The following is a 22,805-nucleotide window of genomic DNA, read 5'->3' as shown; positions in this document are numbered from 1 at the left end:
CACTGCAGACGCAGGATACTGGCTCAAACTGGCCAGAGGGTATCGGAACTGAGATGCGAGGAGGTGTGTCGAGGGCGCTAAAGGGTTCCTGACCATATTGGAGGTTTGGATCTGGAGCTTGGGTTGCAACTGGTTTGGACTGGACTCAGTGTGGCTGTGGAGGCTGCAGAAGCATTGGAGGAGGATCTATAGAGATTCGGTGACTCTGGGGTGGGTGGATGTGGAGGGAACGACTCTCTTTTGCTTCTCTTTCTCTGACTGTAAGAGGCGTCTAGGCAATTTTTTGCCGGTGGCGAATCTGTCTGCCTGCAGCAGGCAAAAAAGGAATTTCATGTAATAGTACATTGTTTTATTACTATGACAATATATTGAATCTTCAGGATTATAACATTGCTGGAAAGTCAATTTTCATGTCCACCCTACAAAAATATCTTTGAACATGCAAGTAAACCACTGTAACACACTTCCAGAGTTGCAACAGAGAGAGTTCCAGGAGTTTGATCTGCCAAAGGAATTCTCACATCAGGAATGATATGCAAATTGGCAAAGAACCTGCCAATGGTTGCGTTTTTCACAAGCCTGGTGTTCTTGTACTTCTAGGCTGTACAAGTTTCAAATGTAGCGGGTGCCAAAATTGCCTTAACAAAGCGCAGTAGTGAATTTAGTAAATGATACATGCAGGAATCACCACATGCTGACAGAGGTGTATAATAAAAAGATGATCCAAGGTACACAACAAAGCTTACTCTGGTTATCCACACACTCAAGGCAGGATCAGCATCGGTGTACAACTAAGACTCCGTATCTCAAAGCATTTAGAATTACTAACTAGATGTCTTCTTCCATAGAAACGCTGCTGATCAAACTCCTAACAAGGGCCAACCAAATGAAAATGTGGTTGAATTTAAATATTTAATTTTTTTTTAAAAATTAAAATTTTGAATGTTTTCTTTTTTAATTTAAATTTAAACATACAGTGCGGTAACAGGCCATTTCGGTGCACGAGTCTGTGCCACCCAATTTACACACAATGAACCTACACTCCCAACATTTCGAACGGTGGGAGGAAACCGGAGCTCCTAGGGAAAACCCATGCAGACACAGGGAAAACATATAAACTCCTTACAGACAGCATGGGATTTGAACCCCTGTCCTGATCACTGTCACTGTAAAGGCGTTGCACTAAGCTCTATGCCAACCATGCTGCCCAAATTGGAAGAAGAATGCATAGTACTGTGATGAGCTTTTAGTAAAGACAGAAACCAAAATAAAGACCTGTAAATGGCAAAGCAGAGACGAAAACCCATAAAGGTTCTTAGCAGACACACTGAGCAGCATTAGAAGAACAGACCTAATGATAAAATGAGAAATCAATTCTACAATCCTGAAAGAGTGCAAGGAATTCATTAAAGTGCACGATACTCCAGTGAGGTTCTGCCAAGTGAATATGAACATGACATTGATGAAAAGTGGAAGCGATCCCAAGGGAGGGATCACTGCAAAATGAAAGGAAGTTGAGACACTGGGTAAGGAGATGCACTCTCAGATTTAAAAAGCTGTATTGTCTTAATGTTTTAGTTTATATAGTTATACATTCAAATCCGTAATGTAACTTGACTTGCAAGTACATGATTGATGCATGTCAACTTACCAATGCGTACGTTTTTAATGGGAATACAGTATATTTAGTGTTTTTTTTCCTGTTCTTATTAAAGGGGAAGTAGTGTGATACAATTTTGTACAACTGTTAAGCATAACTATTACTTTGAGGTTGGAGTCGAAACTGCAAAACAGTTACCCCAACCTGCACTTTAGAGTTGGATGTCACTGGAGAATTCAACAGAATTTAATATGCTGCAATCGAGTCCGCATCAGGTACCAGGGTCAACCAAAAGAGCCAGGCAATGCTCTTCAGTAATTGGCCCAACCGGTCCACCATCCCCTTCACAGTCACAACAGACTACCTGAAGATACCGGGGATCTGGTTTGGAGGGGCACTAGGAATTGCACGGAGCGGATCGCTAAGGTCCACCAAAAATTGGGACTGCGGGCGCGGCGCTCCCTCTTGATTACAAGAAATTTGGTCATCAGGTGTGAAGTGCTCTCAGTGTTGCTGTAAGTGGCGTAGGGATGGCCTATCCCCTGCACCTACGCCCAGACGGTCACCAGAGCAGAGTTCCGAATCATTTGGGGCTCCAAAATGGACAGGGTGAGGTGTGCCATATACAAGTCACTGGAAAACAGGGGAAAGGGTGTACCCAACATGGAGCTCATCCTGATGACCACCTTGGTGTGTGGCTGCATCAGGCTCGGCATGGAACCAAGGTATGAGGGCACTGTACCACTACGTGCTGAGGTTCTAACTACCCCAGGTGTTGCGAAGAATAGGACTGGCCCTGCTGCTGTGCAACATCCCAGTTAGCTGGATGGTGCCGCACTATCATGGAAAAATTCTTCCAGTATAAATGTTGGATGTTGTAGGAATGTTGTCTTATAAAGAGTTGAAAATAAGAAAACAGAAATGGAAAAGGAGGAAAGGTAATGATGGAAAAACAGAAAGAGAAGATAAACAAAATATAAAAGGGCTACGCTGAACTATATGACTTTAAATATTAATGGAATACATAACCAAATTAAAAGGAAGAAACTACTAAATTTAAATGAATAAATGTATTCCATTAGAAAAAAATAACATATAGGTTAAGAAATAATATTGAAATATTCGAACAAGTATAGGAGCCTTACATTAAATACAATAGCAAAAACCTACCGGGGACAAACATTACCTAAGTTGATGGAAGGTGAAGGAAAGAAAAGAATGGACTCAGTAGAATTTCTGGTGTATTTTTGTTGAATGACAACATTGTCTGACTGGCTTAATGCAACCTAGATTGTATACCTAAAATGGATGAGGGGGGGGTGGGGGGGTGGCTTGGGAGGAGGGAGGGGGGGGGGAGAAAAAGTCACTGTATATGTGTGAAAAAGAAATAGTGTATATCATGGCTAATGTGATTTATGGTGTGAAAAATAAAAAAATTTAAAAAAAAAAAGAAAAATTCTTCCAGTATAACACCTTCGTCTACAAATCCATTAGGCAGTGGTCAGCACAGAATGTGTGCAGAAACAGAGAGGAGGACCTGACGGATCTGGTGGGATGGTTCCTGGAGCAGACTGTCCAGGTCATCTGGCAGAACACCTCATCACCAGGGCTCACGAACAAGCACCAGGACTTGGCCTGGCTGGCAGTGAGAGGCTCTCCCAGTGAGATCCTTCCTGTCTTCTTTGGCTTGGCTTCGCGGACGAAGATTTATGGAGGGGGTAAAAAGTCCACGTCAGCTGCAGGCTCGTTTGTGGCTGACAAGTCCGATGCGGGACAGGCAGACACGATTGCAGCGGTTGCAAGGGAAAATTGGTTGGTTGGGGTTGGGTGTTGGGTTTTTCCTCCTTTGCCTTTTGTCAGTGAGGTGGGCTCTGCGGTCTTCTTCAAAGGAGGTTGCTGCCCGCCAAACTGTGAGGCGCCAAGATGCACGGTTTGAGGCGTTATCAGCCCACTGGCGGTGGTCAATGTGGCAGGCACCAAGAGATTTCTTTAGGCAGTCCTTGTACCTTTTCTTTGGTGCACCTCTGTCACGGTGGCCAGTGGAGAGCTCGCCATATAACACGATCTTGGGAAGGCGATGGTCCTCCATTCTGGAGACGTGACCCATCCAGCGCAGCTGGATCTTCAGCAGCGTGGACTCGATGCTGTCGACCTCTGCCATCTCGAGTACTTCGACGTTAGGGATGAAAGCGCTCCAATGGATGTTCAGGATGGAGCGGAGACAACGCTGGTGGAAGCGTTCTAGGAGCCGTAGGTGATGCCGGTAGAGGACCCATGATTCGGAGCCAAACAGGAGTGTGGGTATGACAACGGCTCTGTATATGCTTATCTTTGTGAGGTTTTTCAGTTGGTTGTTTTTCCAGACTCTTTTGTGTAGTCTTCCAAATGCGCTATTTGCCTTGGCGAGTCTGTTGTCTATCTCATTGTCGATCCTTGCATCTGATGAAATGGTGCAGCCGAGATAGGTAAACTGGTTGACCGTTTTGAGTTTTGTGTGCCCGATGGAGATGTGGGGGGGCTGGTAGTCATGGTGGGGAGCTGGCTGATGGAGGACCTCAGTTTTCTTCAGGCTGACTTCCAGGCCAAACATTTTGGCAGTTTCCGCAAAGCAGGACGTCAAGCGCTGAAGAGCTGGCTCTGAATGGGCAACTAAAGCGGCATCATCTGCAAAGAGTAGTTCACGGACAAGTTTCTCTTGTGTCTTGGTGTGAGCTTGCAGGCGCCTCAGATTGAAGAGACTGCCATCCTTGCGGTACCGGATGTAAACAGCGTCTTCATTGTTGGGGTCTTTCATGGCTTGGTTCAGCATCATGCTGAAGAAGATTGAAAAGAGGGTTGGTGCGAGAACACAGCCTTGCTTCACGCCATTGTTAATGGAGAAGGGTTCAGAGAGCTCATTGCTGTATCTGACCCGACCTTGTTGGTTTTCGTGCAGTTGGATAATCATGTTGAGGAACTTTGGGGGACATCCGATGCGCTCTAGTATTTGCCAAAGCCCTTTCCTGCTCCTTCCTGTACAACCGTAACATCACCCTCAACGCATGCTGTCCTCGGGACGGCTGCAGTGGGGTTGAGTCTGTCATCCACTTCTTTGCCAAATGCATATTTGCAAGGACAGTGTGAAGAGAGGGATGCAGGGGGCTCTGTCACAGTTCATCCCCAGCGACAGCGTGACAGAGGACTCCCTGATTTACAGATCTGTTCCCGGGGACCCACTCTGAGTCCGACTTCCAGAACTGCTGGAAGACCATCAACTCAGTAAAGGATGCCCATTGGTTGGCCCGAACCTGGAGTGGTCTTTTCAGCACACCGAGATGTCAGTCTGGGAATGCTGGCACTTGGCATATTCCAAGCTGCAGGATTACGTGCTGAGGCTTGATGCAGCCAACGCAAGAGCACCCCCCCCCCCCCCCCCCCCCCATTACTGGGTTCTGAGGGGATGACACTGGGGGCGGGGGGGGGGAGGGAAAGCTCCTCAAACCAACGTGCCACAGGGGTGGGGACTGAGTATTAAGGCAACAGTGTTAAACATGGAAGGTACATCAATGAGATGACTGATAAAATATAGTTCCTGAACAGATCCTCCTGTACTGCAAATAACTTCCTCGATATGAGATAACTGACACTATGTAAAAGTTTGTAAATATCTTACTCATTAGGATTCAAATTATGAATATAAAGTGTGGAACAGATTTTGGTCTGGTATTGTACATAATTTACTGCGAATAAAGAATATTTTTGAAAAAAATATGCTGCACTGTAGGTCTAAAGACATACACAAGCCAGATCGGGCCAGGACATTAGTTTCAATTTAGCAGCATTAATGAGATTTGACCCATCTCCCCCAATTAATGGTCAGTGCCTCAGTACTCAAACTTTGTGCCTCAGTCTCCCAAGTAGAAAGTAATACAGACGCAGGGATAAGTGTTCTCTATCAAAATTGGATGGAATCAGAACCATAAAATTTTCAAGGAAAAGGAGGCAGATTTTTGATCACCAGGTTTATTCTGCTAATTCAGAGGAATTTTATCTGTCCTTTTCTCCCATTCTTTCCCTACAGGCCTGCAAATTACACCATGCATATCATACTCCCTTCTGAAGGCATTAAATTACACTGTTCCCATCATCCATTAGAGGCACTGAATTATCTCGAATGACACAAAATGGTATAAAGATAAAAAGGGTGGCACTGCCAGACTGCTGCAGTGGACCTATAGAGTGCAGGGAGTGGAGACACTCCTCTGCAGGGTTCCACTGCCCAATCAAACTGCCCTGTCCAACTATCAACAGGTCCGTACAGACTTTAAACGACCTGTTAAAATACTGCAATCAGAAGGTCTGGGACCCACGATGGCAGTGTCTGTGTTCAGCAGCAGCCTCGAGGGGTTACAGATTCCAGGGAAGAAGACTGCAGCAGGGCATCAGGAAACAGGAGAACACCCCCTGTTTGAGGAGGAGAAGCAGAGAAGATGACCTTAAGGGACAGCAATCATGGTGATGGACCAGTGAGGGACTCTGGGCTGAAGAACACACAAGCTGCAGGCTGTTGGTGATTCGAGGCAAGGAACCCATGCAAGCTCCAGCCAACAGTGATCAGAGAACTAACACCAGTCTGCAGACTGCTGGAGACCAGCTTGTAATTGGGCGAAGGGGTACCAGGTATCGGAACCAGGATGCAACAGGCACTGAAGGCTTTCTGATCGTGCCAGAAGTTTGGATATGGAGCTCAGGTTGCCAATAGTTTGGACTGAAGTCTGTGTGGCTGCAAAGGCTGCAGGAGCACTGGAGGAAAATCCACGGATATTCTGAGGCTCCAAAAAGACTATTTTGCTTTTCTTTCTCTGACTTTAAGGAGCTCTAGATTTCTGCTGATGGCAAATTTTTGTCTGCCTTGCAGCAAACTAAGGAAATTTTGTGTAATATTAAACCCATTTTATACATGACAAAAACAGAATCTTGAATCTAATTTCCATGAAAATTACACATATTGAACTACATAGACAAACTCCACCATTTAATTTTACAATAGGATTATAAATACATACTGAAGTGCCATGGTATTCAAATTGTTCATATTCAAATAAAATTTCTCGTCTGTAAAAGAAACAGAACAGATTGATTGTTAGTAATCTGCAATACCTGTACATTTATTCCACCAAGAATAGCATATTTAAAACTTAACTTTCCCACTCCAAATGCTCTCTCCACCTTTACATCTGTTCTTTTATCCACGCTAATCAGATCCCACCAATTAGAATTGATACACGCCAGCTATGGCAGGGAGTGCAGACCATTACAACCCTCAAACCGAAGGTGAACACTATACAAGGCTATGATGCTTCACTGTCCAATGAGCTGAACGCCTTCTACGACCGTTTTGAGAAGAATAACCAAACAATGCCAACTAGAATCCCTGAAAATGCTGAGAACCCTGTAACATGTCTCTGAGGGTGACGTCAGAACATCATTCAAGAGGGTGAACCTTCACAAGGCATCAAGCCCTGACGACGTACCTGGCAGGGTACTGAAAATCTGTGCCAACCAACTAGCTGGAGTGTTCATGGACATTTTCAACCTCTCATTGTGGCTGTCAGAGGTTCCCACCAGCTTCAAAAGGGCATCAATATTCTGGTACCCAAGAAGAGTCGCGTGAACAGTCTCAGTGACCACCGACCGGCCAGTAGCACTAACGTCTACTGTGATGAAATGCTTTGAGAGGCTGGTCATGGCCAGAACTAACACACATCTAAGTAAAGATCTGGACGCCCTGCAATTCGCCTATTTTCACAATCAGTCCACAGTAGATCCAATGTCGCTGGCTCTCCACTCAGCTCTGGATCAACTCGAAAACAAAAATTCATACATATGGCTGCTCTTCATAGACTACAGCTTGGCCTTCAATACCATTATTCCCTCAGTGCTGGTCAAGAAGCTACAAACTCTGGGCCTCTGCACCCCACTCTGCAACTCTATCTTTGACTTGCTCATTGAAGACCACAGTCGTATAAATTGGAAACATCTCCTTTTTGATCATCAACACAGGTGGACCCCAAGGATGCATGCTTATCTCATTATACATCCATGACTGTGTAATCAGGCATAATTCCAATACCAACTACAAGTTTGCCGATGACACCATAGCTGTCGGCAGAATCACAAATGGCAATGAGGAAGCATACAGGAGGGAGATGATCAGCTTGCTGAATGGTGTAACAACAACAACTTTCCACTCAACATCAGCAAAACAAAGGAGATGATTGTGGACTTCGGGAGGAAGTGAGGGGAACACGACCCAGTCTTCGTCGAAGGCTCAGTAGTGGAGAGGGTCAGAGCTTCAAATTCTTGGATGTCAACATCTCCAAGGATATGTCCTAGAGCCTCCACATTGATGTAATCACAAAGGTTCACTAGCAGCTATACTTTGTGAGGTGTCTGAGGCGGTTCAGTATGTCACATAAGACTCTCGTAAACTTCTACAGGTGTACAGTGGAGAGCATTCTGGCTGGTTGCATCACTGCCTGGAATGAAGGCACCAACTCTCAGGACAAGTAAAAAAAACTCCAGAGGGTTGCTAACTTGGCCTACAGCATCATAGGCACCAGACTTCATTCCATCGAGGACACCTACATGAGACGGTGTCTTAAGAAAGCAGCCTCAAAAGTAAGAGAGGGCAACAAACCACTGGAGTATAAAGGGCAAAAAATCTTCATTTATCCAGATATAAGTTTTGAACTCCTAAAGAAGAGAAAAGAGTTCAATACAGCAAAGGCGATTTTATGGAAGAAAGGGTATAAATTTATACTAAAGCATCCAGCGGTATTGAAAATATTTATTCCAGGACAACAAAACAGACTATTCTCGGATCCAGAAGAAGCACGAAAATTTGCAGAACAATTACAAAAATAGACTGAGGGAGGAAGACGGGTAATGAGAGTAAAAATGATCACGATTGATATGTATGTGGGTAAAGACAAAAATAGACTGAGGGATGAAGACGGGTAATGAGAGTAAAAATGATCACGATTGATATGTATGCGGGTAAAGAGGTATAAGAATAAATAGAGACAATGTGCATACATGAATGTATCTGTACTTAGAGGAAAATATAGATAGTATAGACAAGAATTAATAAGGGAAGGTAATGGAATAGAGAGAATAAGGAGGGAATTAAAAGAGTGACCTTTGTGACATATGAAAAGTGAAATCTTTTCTGGGGGAGGCGGGGTGGGGGGAAATAGCGGTCACTGCAAAATCAGTTGACGCTTGCGAGTGGATTCGCAAATCCAAATGGAGAGGGGAGATGTGGTTGTCCGACAAGGGATAAAGGACAACTCAGGAGGTGAAGGGGAGATTGGGGATAAATAAGATAGAAATAAGAGAATAAGGAAAATGTTGGATGTTGTAGAAATGTTGTCTTATAAAGAGTTGAAAATAAGAAAACAGAAATGGAAAAGGAGGAAAGGTAATGATGGAAAAACGGAAAGAGAAGATAAACAAAATATAAAAGGGCTACGCTGAACTATATGTCTTTAAATATTAATGGAATACATAACCAAATTAAAAAGGAAGAAACTACTAAATTTAAATGAATAAATGTATTCCATTAGAAAAAATAACATATAGGTTAAGAAATAATATTGAAATATTCGAACAAGTATAGGAGCCTTACATTAAATACAATAGCGAAAACCTACCGGGGACAAACATTACCTAAGTTGATGGAAGGAGAAGGAAAGAAAAGAATGGACTCAGTAGAATTTCTGGTGTAATTTTGTTGAATGACAACATTGTCTGACTGGCTTAATGCAACCTAGATTGTATACCTAAAATGGATGAGGGGGGGGGGGGTGGGGGGGGTGGCTTGGGAGGAGGGGGGGGAGAAAAAGTCACTGTATATGTGTGAAAAAGAAATAGTGTATATCATGGCTAATGTGATTTATGGTGTGAAAAATAAAAAAATTTAAAAAAAAAGAAAAAAAAAAGCAGCCTCTATCCTCAAAGGCCCCCTCCACCTGGGCCACGCCCTCTTCATTCTGCTACCATCGGGGAAAGGATACAGGAGCCTAAAGACGAGCACTCAGCGGCACAAGGGCAGCTTCTTCCCTGCTGCCATCAGATTCCTGAATAATCAATGAGCCATTTTTGCACTATCATTGTTTTTTACAGTAATGTTGTAAGATGGTTCTAATATGTATGTGTGCACTGTGACGCTGCCACAAGACACCACATTCCATGACAATAAATCCCGATTTGGATGCAATTCATGACATTAAATTTTTAAAATATTAATTTAAAATTGCATTCACCCAAGGAACAATTCCCTCCTTGCTAGATAGTTTTAAAAAAACACTATCATCTAGGGTTTTCAAAATGCCGGCAAGATCGGAATGGATTCTCCCAGCATATCTATAGGAATGTCCTCTCCGAACAAAGTATCAAGATGGCAGGTCCATGGGTTTGTTTCCCACTAAAACTCAGTTTATCAACCATCTCTTCCACTTTTGGAAAGTTTTGGCAGATTCACATCTTTTGGTGTTGAATTGACCCCTGAGTAAGCTTCTCACTACAACCATTCCCTCACAAAGAGTATTCATGACTTCCTATGTGGCATAGCATCAACCCTACACCCTACCTGCCTCTCCTTACTTTAACCCTATCTCCCCCTCTGGCCTCCCCTACTCAAATTCTCAACCTCTCCCTGGACCTCTCCAATTCTCCATCTCTCCCCTCAGACCTCCCCAAACCCCACATTCCCTCCCCTCCACCTCCCCCAACCCCACATTCCCTCCCCTCCACCTCCCCCCGTCATCTCCGACGCTCCACCTCCACCCTCTGCAACCCTCCACCTCCTCCCAACATCTTCCACCATACTGACTCTCACTGACCCCTGCTTGGCCTTTGCTATCCTTTCTAACCACTCTCTGAGAGGGAGGGCTCAGTCCTCAGTAGAGGCCTTACCTTCATCCCCCCCTCTGCCCACACCTTAATGATATAGAACTCTTCTGTTGCCTCTGTTTCTAGGCCTACTTCCTTGACCATGACTCTCCACCCACCACTTAAGACCTCTTCTCCCACTTTAAGCCTTCTTCCTCCTCTTGGACACCTTGCCCTGGCCAGCTGCCCACAATGCACCAGTGATGAGCTCGTCAACTTCATTCATTTTACTGCCAGCTTCTACCCTATCTCAAATTCACTTGGTCAATCTCCGGCAATACTCTCCCCTTTCTTGATCTCTCTGTCTCCATCTCAGGAGACAACCTTTCCATTGACATATTTTACAAACCCACCAACTACTTTGACTACACTTCTTCACACCCAGTCCCCTGCAAGGATTCTATTTTTTTTCCCCCAATTTCTCTGGCATCGTGATAAACATGCACAAAATTATGACGGCCATTGGTAGGGTGGAGAGTAGGAAACTTTGCCCCACCTAGTTATAGTTTGAGTACCTAATGGTTGGCATGGATGTGGTGAACCAAAGGGGTCATTTCTGTGGGGTACAACTCAGTGGCTCTGTCATTGCTGATCATGGATGAACTCAATAATCCTCATTTGTTTTTGATTGGAAAACATCTCAAATTGTAGTTGGGCAGTGTGGTGGAAAGATTTGATGGGTGTGTGCAGGATGGAGAAGAGTGAAGCATAAATAGCATGCAAGCTGAATGATTCATGAAGAGACAGAGGGAACAAGTTGTCCTGTCCTTAAAACAGATTTTCATGCACTGAAGAGAACAGATCATTCTTTTATTACAATGTTCAAGTTATGGTGGAAACCAAATAAACTTTGACATGCATAAAAATCAATTACAGAAACCAACACCTGTGGTCTTCCCATTCCCGCCGCTGCCGCCTTCGATCTATTCTCCTCTCCATGGTTACCTAGAGTGCAGGATTTTTAAAAAGGAATAATGAATTAATTCAAATTTGAGCACATGAATCAATCATCACAGTGGGATTACATTTATAGCAAATTTTCACCATTAGGAGTTAATCAATTAAAAAGTAGAATGAACTCAAGGTTGTCCTTGTGAAGCAGGAGTTCTCCCTAAATAATATCTTTATAGCAAAAAGTTGTTTAATTTTCTTTTCTCCCGAAGCACTGTCTTGATGCAATAATACCTGATAGGCAGTAAGCATTCAGAAACTCACACATTATTTGTAAGTGTGAAAATGCTGCTAAACTATTAATATCATCAGAAGAAAACCAAAACGATTCCCACCAATAGTTCTCAATCCACATACCAATTTTAACACCTGTCATCCATAATACTGCTGCCACAAAATGGCAGAGCCCGTGACAGATGTTCATGACAATAAACTTGATGCAGATTTTGAGAAAGTTTCCAATGACAAAATCTCTAAAAGACTGCTCCCATAAATATCACCCACCAGGTTGGTTTACTGGCCTAGACTGATTGAATTTCTTGGGTCTGTAAGATTCACCACCAGAATGTGCATTGCTTCTCTCCACAAAACTATGTGAAAATGACAATATTATATTTCAAAACTTTGGATATAATTGCCCAGAAGGTCAAATGGGCAATAATCCAATCATTTCTGAAATAAACTCAATAGCGATCGTTTCTGGTGATTTTGTGTCATTCAATTTGCCCAGGCATTTCCAGACTTCAATCACTCTTGGCAAATTGTGCATCAGTGCATCAGGGAGAGATGAACTGACACCATTCATCATATAATGGTATTTATAAAGTATTGTTAATCACTTTGTTTTAGGAAGGCTCATCATGGATTCAGTGTAATACTAGATTAAGAACTCAACGAAGCAAGTCCACAACACAACTTTACCTTGCATTCTTTGCCTCCACTCTCACCCTAACATTACTCCAACATCTCCTCCCATTCCAATCTCACTACCAATCATACAATCCTCCAAGTCCCTGACCCACAGCCCTGATCATCTGACCAGAAGCCTGGGTGAGAGGGGGGGGGGGGCAAAATACACTGGCGAGAATCAAGTTGCCCAACAGCTGACACTAAACACCAACCCCCACAACAGCCAAACTCTCAGATCCCAGCCATGTACCAACCCCAGTTCCTCCAACCCACCCACCTTCCCCACCTTAACCACTCAAATTTCAGGTCCAGCTACTTACTTAGAAATATATTTCAATTTAAATTTACAACTCAGATATACAGTACAGTGACAGGCCCACGTGTCCATGCTGCCAAATTTATACCCCATTAACTAACACCCCCCCCAATAGGTTTTGAACGGTGGGAGGAAACTGGAGCCCTGGAGAACACCCACGCAGACATGGGGAGAATGTACAAATTACTTATAGATAGTGCAGGATTCAAACCCCCGTCCAGTCCCGATCACTGGTGCCGTAAAGGCATTGCGCTAATCGTTACGATAACCGTGCCGCCCTTTCAAGACAGTTTGGAAAAACCTTTGCACACAGTGTTCACAAACCTTGCCAACTGCTCACCTCGTCTAAGCGCCTGCGTTTTCCTGTAGGTTCTGACCCTTCACTTTCATTTCCAGAGTCCTCTGAATCGTCATCCCTGAAGAGGTCATCATATGCAGGGACACCAAGATCATCGTCCTGTTTAATCAGCAGTTTAATCTAAAAGACACGGCATAAATGGTTCAGGAGTCTGAAAGAATACATTTTGACAGGGCTGACTAATTGAGAAAAACGCGAGTTCCTGGACAAACTGAAACAAACAAAAATCAAATCTAAACTTGAGTACATTCTGGGCCATGGAACAAGTGATCAAAGCTGGCAACCATTCAGCACAACTGAGACCAGGGTTCAGTTGTTTAGAATCAGAATTTGCTGTCTAAAATGGATGGATTTCTTACACCCCTGTGCCCAAGTTAAATGACATTCAGGTGATGAGCCCTTTAAAATGAAAAATACGAGTCATTTGGATTGATGCAGATAAACAATCTCCGATAAAATTGGATGGATATACACAACCATACTCCAAATTAATTTTGCTGAATTTCTCATTCCAATTTCTGACCCCTTGTTTGCTAAGCACATCCATTTTGCGCTTGCTAGGTTTCTTTGCCATTTGAGCAAAAAGGATTGATCATTGGTGTTACCACATATAGCAACAGTATTTTCCAACATTACAATGGTCTTATGCCTAATGCTTTCCAAAAACACATTAAATTAACTATACCATGTTGGCAGAAAGAATTATTGATCATCTTACTGCAAAAGGCAGGAAGGGCACTATGTCTAATCACACAATTGCAATAGTGTGTCCTTCCAAAACTGGAGTTAAAATACACTTTGAGATGGAGTGGAGAAATGCTCCAGACCAGAGGTTCTCAACCTTTTCCTTTCCACTCACATCCCACTTTAAGTAATCTCTATGCCATCGGTGCACCGCGATTAGTAAGGGATTGCTTAAGGTGGTATGTAAGTGGGAAGAAAAAAGTTTGAAAACCACTATTTTAATCATACCTAATTGACTCATTAGGTGCACAGTTTCATAACGCCAAAGGAAATAGGCCAATGACAATTTTTCTCCTGCAAAATATTTCAGTAACATTTGGGTCTAGAGCAGTGATTCTCAACCTTCCCTTCCCATCCACATCCCACCTTAAGCAATCTTTTTCTAATCACAGAGCACCGATGGCAGAGGGATTACTTAAAGTGGGATGTGAGTGGAAAGAAAATGGTTGAGAACCACTGCTCCAGACTGTAGTGGGTTCAAGCTTTTCAACACTTACCAATTATTAATATACCAAGTGTAAACAATAGAAAAAGTCTATTTAACAAAGTAACAGGTTTTGTTTTGAAAGGCACAAAGGAAACTATCTACGAACTGAGATAGAAATAAAAATAAATCCCTTATTCAAAAAAAACTCCCACCATCATCTGGTAGACATACCTGTGCATCATTATAAATATTAATGACATCAATGGGTCTGTGAGTATCGCAGATAAAGAACACTGTGTCCTCATCAGGTTGCAGCGCCTCCAAAAGGTCCAAGTTGGCACCACAGTTTATTAGCACATGATACTTGAACTGCAAACAGGAAAGATGCAATTCTGTAACAATGTAAACTACTGCACAGCTTATTCACTTTATCACCTTTCACCTACCTGCAAAAATCGTGTCACCTTATTAAATAACTAATCAATGTATTGGTCATTCCTTCTGGTCTTAAATTCCGTTAATCTTATGTATACCCCTTATTTCTCTTCATGCTTCCAGCCTTTTGAATTCGTATTGAAAGTTCCTCAGGCCCAAAACATCGATAATATATCTTTACCTCCTATGGAGGCTACAAGACCGGCTGAGTTCCACCAGCATTTTGGTGCTTTTAGTACAATCACAGCTCCTATAGATTTTTGTGCTTCTATCTGCCTCTCTCCTCTCCAAAATCCACTTCTCCAAAATGTACCTCAAGTAGGCTTTTGGGCATGTGCACTGACACCTACTTTGGTTCATTCTTAGTAGAATTATTTTGAAATTATACATTCCTACATTTAAATAGATACTCAAGCCATTGCTGCTCAAACATAGTTAACTCGTATCCATTTTGCATCCTTCCTGGACACAGAAGAGAACATATACAGTACAACTCCGATTATCCAAAATTAGATTCTCCTAAACCCATATTTATCTACAATTTTTAATTAAAAAAAATTGGGATAAATGAGGATATCAGAAACAAATTAGAAATCCTCATTTATCTGAATTTTTTTTCGGAGCCGCATTGACCTCACAGGTTGGAAAAAAAATTCACCCGACATGAAATTAGAAAGATTGTCCTCGTTTCAGGGAACTCCCTCCCCTGTTGTGGCTCACCGGAGCTTAATGAAACCAGCTCGGGAGGTTCCGAGTGACATCATGATGTCCCAATGTGATGATGTCATTTGGAACACGCGGGGATTTAAAAAGCTGCGTGTGACTGAATAAAGCGACTATTACTGAACTTCGATTCGACTATATTTGATCATTTTCTCGTTCTTTATTTCATACTGCGACACTGCTGCTACATTGGTGACCCCAACGGCCCAAATGGATTTTGGACCCAACATGGACAACTCAACCTGAAGTTTGGTTTCAGGGGGGAGGAGTCACGTGATGGAGCAGCGGCCGGTCGGGGAACTCCAGCCCTCTCCAGAAAAGTAAAAAAAAGATAGAGAAAACCAAAGGCACAAACATAAAAACCAAAACAAAGTGAAAATAAAAGTGTGGAGAAAATGGCAGCGAAGAAAGAAAAGCCAAAAAACAACGGGAAGAAAAGAAGAAGGAAAGACGTCGGAAGAAGAAGGTGAAGACCTTACTTGTACGAGGAGGCCCGCCGTGGAGAGAGAAGCCCGCTCCCTGAGGTCAGTCGAAGCCCCGAACTTGGGACTACAAAAATGGCTCACGGAGCAAAACAAAAGTGCGCAACCGCGCATGCGCGAATCCTCGCGAATGTGCGATGCGCAATACAAAAATAGCACTGACGGGAGGGGGGAACAGCTGAGGAGTCGATCTCCACAGCTGAAACTGACAACTACAACACAACAGCAAAAGGAAAACACAGAAAATAACGAGAGCAAGAAAGAGTAAAAATAAGAAATCAAAGAAACAACAGATGACCAACCCAGAAGAAGAAGACCAACATCAAGGCACTTCTAATAAAAATAAGAAAACCAAAAATACCCAACAAAATAAAACAAACAACCCAGCAGGAAAACCAGAAGAGACAGAGGTAAAGGACACAGATCCTGGAGTGGACTCAGAAGAAGAGGAAGAACACAGAGAAATGGAAGATGAAGGGAAGGGCAAGTACATGGATATATTTTTTTTTTAAAGAATATATGGAAACATTAAAAGAATGGCAGTCACAAGAATTCAGTGAAATAAAAAGAATAAAAAGTGCAGAAGAAAAAGTGAATAGATTAGAGATGATCATGACAGATATAGGAAAAAGACTAAACAAGGTGGAAGAACGTGAAACAGCCATAGAAATGGAAGTAGATGACTTAAAAAAGAAATTAGAAGAATCTGATAAAAAAAAGTTAAAGAGACACAAGAGCTGTTAGCTCAGAAGAAAGAATGGATCCCCAGGGTCCTAGGAAGACCAGAATTACAGGAAGAAATGGAAATAGAAAGGGCACACAGAACATTAGCCCCTAAACCACAACCACAACAAAAACCAAGATCCATTCTAGTAAAATTCCTAAGATATAAAACAAGAGAAAATATATTGGAGAAGGTAATGAAGAAAATAAGAGAAGACAAAAAACCACTGGAATACAAGGGTCAAAAAATTTGTTTCTATCCAGATACAAGTTTTGAACTCCTGAAGAAGAGGAAGGAGTTTAATGCAGCAAAAACAACCCTATGGAAAAAAGGTTATAAATTTATGTTAAAATACCCAGCAGTACTTAAAATAGTTATTCCGGGGCAGCAAAACAGACTATTCTCGGATCCGGAAGAAGCACGAAAATTTGCAGAACAACTACAAAACAGACAGAGAGATGAAGAGATGTAACAAGAACAAAAATGACAACAAAATATATATGTATGTGTGTATGTAGGTGTGTATATATATATATATATATATATATATATACACACACACACATACATACATACATATATATATATATACACACATATATATACACACACACACACACACACACACACACACACACACACACATATATATATATATATATGTATGTATATGTGTGTATGTATCTAAGAAAGGGAAGAAAGGAAGTAAGGAGGGAATTAAGAGAGTGATCTTTGTTATATATGAAGATTAAAATCTTTTCTGGGGGGGCTGGGTGGGGAAGAATTACAGTCACTACGAAATCAGTTGACGCTTGCGAATGAATTCGCAAATCCAAATGGAGAGGGGAGATGTGGTTGCCCGACAAGGGACAAAGGGCAACTCAGGAAGGGGAGGGGCTATTGGGGTTAAAGGAATTTTAGATATGAGAATAGTGGAAATATATTATGTTTTAGAAATGTTGTCTTATAAAGTGTTCAAAAAAAGAAAGCAGAAATGGATAAGAAGGGAAGGTGGTGATGAGGAAACGGAAAGGAAAGATAAACAAAGTATGAAATGGCTATGTTGAACTATATGACTTTAAATATTAATGGAATACATAACCAAATCAAAAGGAAGAAACTGCTAAATTTACTGAAAAAAGAAAAAATTGATATAGCATTCATACAAGAAACACATCCAACTGAAGTGGAACACAAGAAATTAAAGAGAGATTGGATAGGACATGTAACAGCAGCATCATATAATTCAAAAGCCAGAGGAGTAGCTATATTAATCAATAAAAATGTACCAATCAAAATAGAAGAGGAAATAATAGATCCAGAAGGGAGATATGTAATGATAAAATGTCAGATATATTCAGAATTTTGGAATTTACTAAATGTATATTCACCTAATGAAGAAGATCAAAAATTTATGCAAGATATCTTTTTGAAGATAGCAGACACGCAAGGGAACATACTAATAGGAGGGGATTTTAACCTTAATTTGGATTCAAACATGGATAAAACTGGAAAAAAAAACTAACAGAAAGAACAAAGTAACCAAATTTATAATTAAATCGATGCAAGAAATGCAACTTTTGGATATATAGAGGAAACAACACCCAAAGGAAAAGGAATATTCATATTATTCGGTCAGACATAAAACATATTCAAGGATAGACCTATTCCTGTTATCAGCCCACATTCAAGGGAGAGTTCGGAAAACGGAATATAAAGCTAGACTATTATCGGACCACTCACCCCTATTATTGGCAATAGAGCTAGAGGACATCCCACCAAGAATGTATAGAGAGATTAAACTCCATGCTACTTAAAAGACAGGATTTTAGAGAATTCATTGAACGACAAATTAAAATGTACTTTGAAATAAATGCGGAATCAGTGAAAGATAAGTTTATACTATGGGACGCAATGAAAGCGTTCATCAGAGGGCAAATAATAAATTATGTAACTAAGATGAAGAAGGACTACAATCGGGAAACAGAACAGTTGGAAAGGGAAATAACAAATATAGAAAAAGAATTAGCAATAAAGGAAGATACAACTAAAAGAAGAGAACTGGCAGATAAAAAAATAAAATATGAAACACTACAAACATATAAGGTGGAGAAGAACATAATGAAGACAAAACAGAAATATTATGAACTAGGAGAAAAAACGCACAAAATTCTAGCGTGGCAGCTTAAGACAGAACAAACTAAGAGAATGGTATTGGCATTAAGGAAAAAGGACAAGCAAATTACATATAATCCAACTGAGATCAATGACAACTTCAGGGAATTCTACGAGCAACTATATCAAACTGAAAACGAAGGGAAAGAAGACAAAATAGATGAATTTCTAACTAAAATTGAACTACCGAAATTACAAAGAGGAGCAAAATAAATTAATAAAACCATTTGAAATAGAAAAATTACAGGAGATAATAAAAAAACTACCGAACAATAAAGCACCAGGAGAGGATGGATTCCCAATAGAATTCTATAAAACATTTAAAGACTTATTAATTCCTCCCCTTCTGGAAGTAATCAACCAGATTGATAAAACACAAAGCATACCAGATTCATGCAAAACAGCAATAATTACAGTAATATCAAAGACAGGGTAAGACCCACTTGCACCAGTGTCATATAGACCAATATCTTTACTTAACACAGATTATAAGATAATAGCTAAACTATTAGCAAACAGATTAGCTGTCTATGTACCAAAAATAGTAAATCTAGACCAAACTGGATTTATTAAAAAAAGATGAACAACAGACAATATCTGTAAATTTATTAACTTAATTCATGCAGTAGAAGGAAATAAAACTCCAACAGTAGCAGTTGCTTTAGACGCAGAGAAGGCCTTTGACAGAGTAGAATGGAATTATTTATTCAAAGTACTACAAAAATTCAGCTTACCAGAGAAATATATTAATTGGATTAAAGCATTATATAAGGGGCCATTAGCGAAAGTGACAGTAAATGGATATATATCAAAACAATTTAACTTAAGCAGATCACCAAGGCAGGGATGTCCACTATCTCCCTCACTGTTCGCGTTAGCTATAGAACCACTAGCAGAACTGATAAGAACAGAAAATAAAAGGGATAAAAATAAAAGAGAAGGAATATAAAATCAGTCTATTTGCAGATGACATTATAATATACTTAACAGAACCAGAAATATCAATAAAAGAATTACACAGGAAATTGAAGGAATATGGAGAAGTGTCGGGGTACAAGATCAACGCAAATAAAAGTGAAGCAATGCCAATGAATAATGCGGATTTCTCAAAGTTTAAGAAAGAATCACCATTTAGATGGCAAACGCAAGCAATGCGATACCTAGTATACAAATAAATAAAAACCTCAACCATCTAAATAAACTCAATTACCATCCATTAATGAAAAAATTACAAGACGACTTAGAGAGCATTGGAAAGACTTACCGCTAACACTGATAGGAAGGATAAACTGTATTAAAATGAACATTTTCCCAAGGATACAATACCTATTTCAGTCATTACCAATACGCCTAACAGAGAAATTCTTCAAGGAGTTAAAGAAAATAATAAGGAAATTTTTATGGAAATGGGGGAAACCAAGGATAGCACTAGATAAATTAACAGAATGGTACAAACAAGGAAGCTTACAACTACCAAACTTTAAAAATTATTCTAGAGCCACACAATTAAGATACCTATCAGATTTTTATCAAACAAGGGAAAAACCAAATTGGACCAGATTAGAACTAGATAAAATAGGGGAGAAGATACCTGAACATATACTATATAAATGGTATGAAAAATTGGTACAACGTAGGAATTCACCGGTATTGCACCATCTGCTCAATATTTGGAAGAAGATTCATGTAGAAAGGAATAAAACAAATTATCAACTACCAAAATTAATATTGACACAAAATCAACTAATCCCTTTTACAATAGATAACCTTTCCTTTAGAGAATGGGAGAGAAAAGGGATCAAAAGAATAGAAAATTGTTTTTCGGGAAATAAATTATTATCCTTTGAACAAATGAAGGATAAGTATAATATAACTCACGATACAATAAACACGAGGTTACATATGATACAATATAACTGGATACACAGGCTATACATCACACCTCAAAAGTTAAATAAATGGGAGCCAACAGTATCAGACAGATGTTTTCGCTGTAAAAAGGAAACAGGAACAACAATTCATGCAATTTGGACTTGTGAGAAAGTGAAAAAATTTTGGGAAGATCTAAACCAGATATTAAATAAAATCACAAAAAGCAAAATACCAAAAAAAACAGAGATCTTCCTCCTAAGTAATGTAAGAAACAAAGAATTTGGACTCGATTTGGATGGAGCACAAAAAAGATTTGTTATGATAGCCCTAGTTGTAGTAAAAAAATGTATAATGTCGACCTTGAAATTAGAAGATAACTTGAGAATACAACAATGGTATATAGAAATTAATAAATGTATTTCATTAGAAAAAATAACATAATTTAAGAAATAATATTACAATATTCAAACAAATATGGGAGCCATACATGAAACACAATAGAGAAATCCTACCGTGGACTTCCACCACCTAAAATGACAGAAGAAGATAATGAAAAGAACTGACTCAGTAAAATTTCTTGTTTATTTTTGTTAAGTGACAACATTGTTTGATGGGTTTAGTGTATCTTGTGGTTTGAGCTTTAGGTGAATGGGAAAGGGGGTGAGGGAGGGGGAAAAAGGGGAGAAAACGACACTATATATTTAAGAAGAAAAATGTCTGTATGTATCTTGTTAAATATGGTTTATAGTGTGAAAAATAAAAAAAAATTTTTAAAAGTTTGGTTTGGGCAGGCTGAGGCATAGTTCTACATTCATAAGATAGAAGTGGACGACACTAAGTACCATCATGTGATAAGCATCCACGATCAGGACAAGGGCAGTCAAGTAATGGATTTCCTTTGGGATCCACCAGCCACGGCAAGAATGAAGCCCTAAAAGTCCTCCCTCTCCAGATTTACGGTCTCTCACGGCATGTATGAGCTGCATGGCTCCTCCATAATCGATGGCCTGGGGTCCACACCCTCTCAGAGTTAATGAACGACATGTTGGTGCTGGAAGACTGCTGTAAGTCTTGCTTGCTCTTCAAGCAGTTGTTTTTAGAGCATATGCCAGAAGACATCCGCCTCACCTTGGCTGACGAGAACTTTGATAACCAACAGTGGCCACCTATGCAGACATTCTGTGACGCGCAAAACAGCAAGGTGCAAGGCCCACAGAAATCAGTGCTGCCTCACACCCAAAGGGCCAAGCTCCATGAGTATCGGCAACGAGGGTACATGTTCCCCCTAGACAAGCGTGACTCCGTGACAATGGCTACGGCGGTTGGCCACCATAACAGCCTATTCTGCACCTGGGACGAACTCTCCCAGCGCAAATTTCTAGTCAACACTAGTGCAGAGGTTAGTATTCTTCCTCCATGGCACATGGATTATACCCCTGAAATTTAGTAACAGTAAGTTCACATGGAAGTTCATTCTTGCTACTGTGTCCTGGCCATTGCTGGGTGCTGACATCCTCAGACCCAACTCGCTGATGGTGGACAAAACGTTCCAGACTCTCCATCTTGGAAAAGCCAAACTACCTGCCTGCACCTAGACGCCATGGAGTACTCGAACAACAAATTCACCAAACTGAACATTGTCATTTCCCAGTTCTCCACTGCCACACCCAAACATGGCATCACACACCACATCCTCACCCAAGGACCTCCTCTACACACCCGAACCGACAAGATGCAGCTTGCAAAACAAGAGTTCTACAAAATGGAGGAACTTGGAATCATACACAGGTCTGATAGCCCTTGGGCTTCCCCGCTACATATGGTCCCCAAGGCCACGGGAGGCTGGTGACCTTGTGGGGATTATAGGCATCTCAACGATGCTACCACTGCAGATCGCTACCCTGTGCACCATATACAGGGCCTTCCAGCTAATCTTCATGCGCCAAGATATTTTCTAAAATTGATTTGCTGTATGGGTACCACCAAATACCTGTAAACCTGCAGGATGTGCCTAAGACTGCCATCATAACACCGTTCGGCCTCTTCGAATTTTTGAGAATATCTTTTGGGCTCAAAAATGCTCCACAAACATTTCAGTGACTAATGGACGCAGTAGGGTATGGCAAGGACTTCTTTTTCGTATACTTGGATGACA

General features: G+C 41.0%; 1 protein-coding gene across 6 annotated transcripts in view; it reads right to left on the bottom strand.

The window, feature by feature from the left end:
* cdc45 (CDC45 cell division cycle 45 homolog (S. cerevisiae)) overlaps positions 1-22,805 on the bottom strand; it is a 98,201-nt gene that overhangs the window by 39,909 nt on the left and 35,487 nt on the right. For 5 of the 6 annotated variants that reach the window (XM_069933683.1, XM_069933679.1, XM_069933677.1 and 2 more), the window contains 4 exons: positions 14,471-14,608; positions 13,051-13,188; positions 11,409-11,479; positions 6,646-6,694 (listed from right to left, as the gene is read on the bottom strand). In XM_069933683.1, the coding sequence (XP_069789784.1) occupies positions 6,646-6,694; positions 11,409-11,479; positions 13,051-13,188; positions 14,471-14,608 (396 nt within the window). The remainder of the gene's footprint in view (positions 1-6,645; positions 6,695-11,408; positions 11,480-13,050; positions 13,189-14,470; positions 14,609-22,805) is intronic. The other variant, XM_069933681.1, reaches the window with a different exon arrangement.

This window comes from Narcine bancroftii, chromosome 4 (genome assembly GCF_036971445.1).
Source record: "Narcine bancroftii isolate sNarBan1 chromosome 4, sNarBan1.hap1, whole genome shotgun sequence".
In the NCBI taxonomy this organism is placed as follows: Eukaryota; Metazoa; Chordata; class Chondrichthyes; order Torpediniformes; family Narcinidae; genus Narcine; species Narcine bancroftii.
The sequence above is the reverse complement of the archived record's forward strand: the minus strand, read 5'-3'. Positions and strand labels throughout refer to the sequence as shown.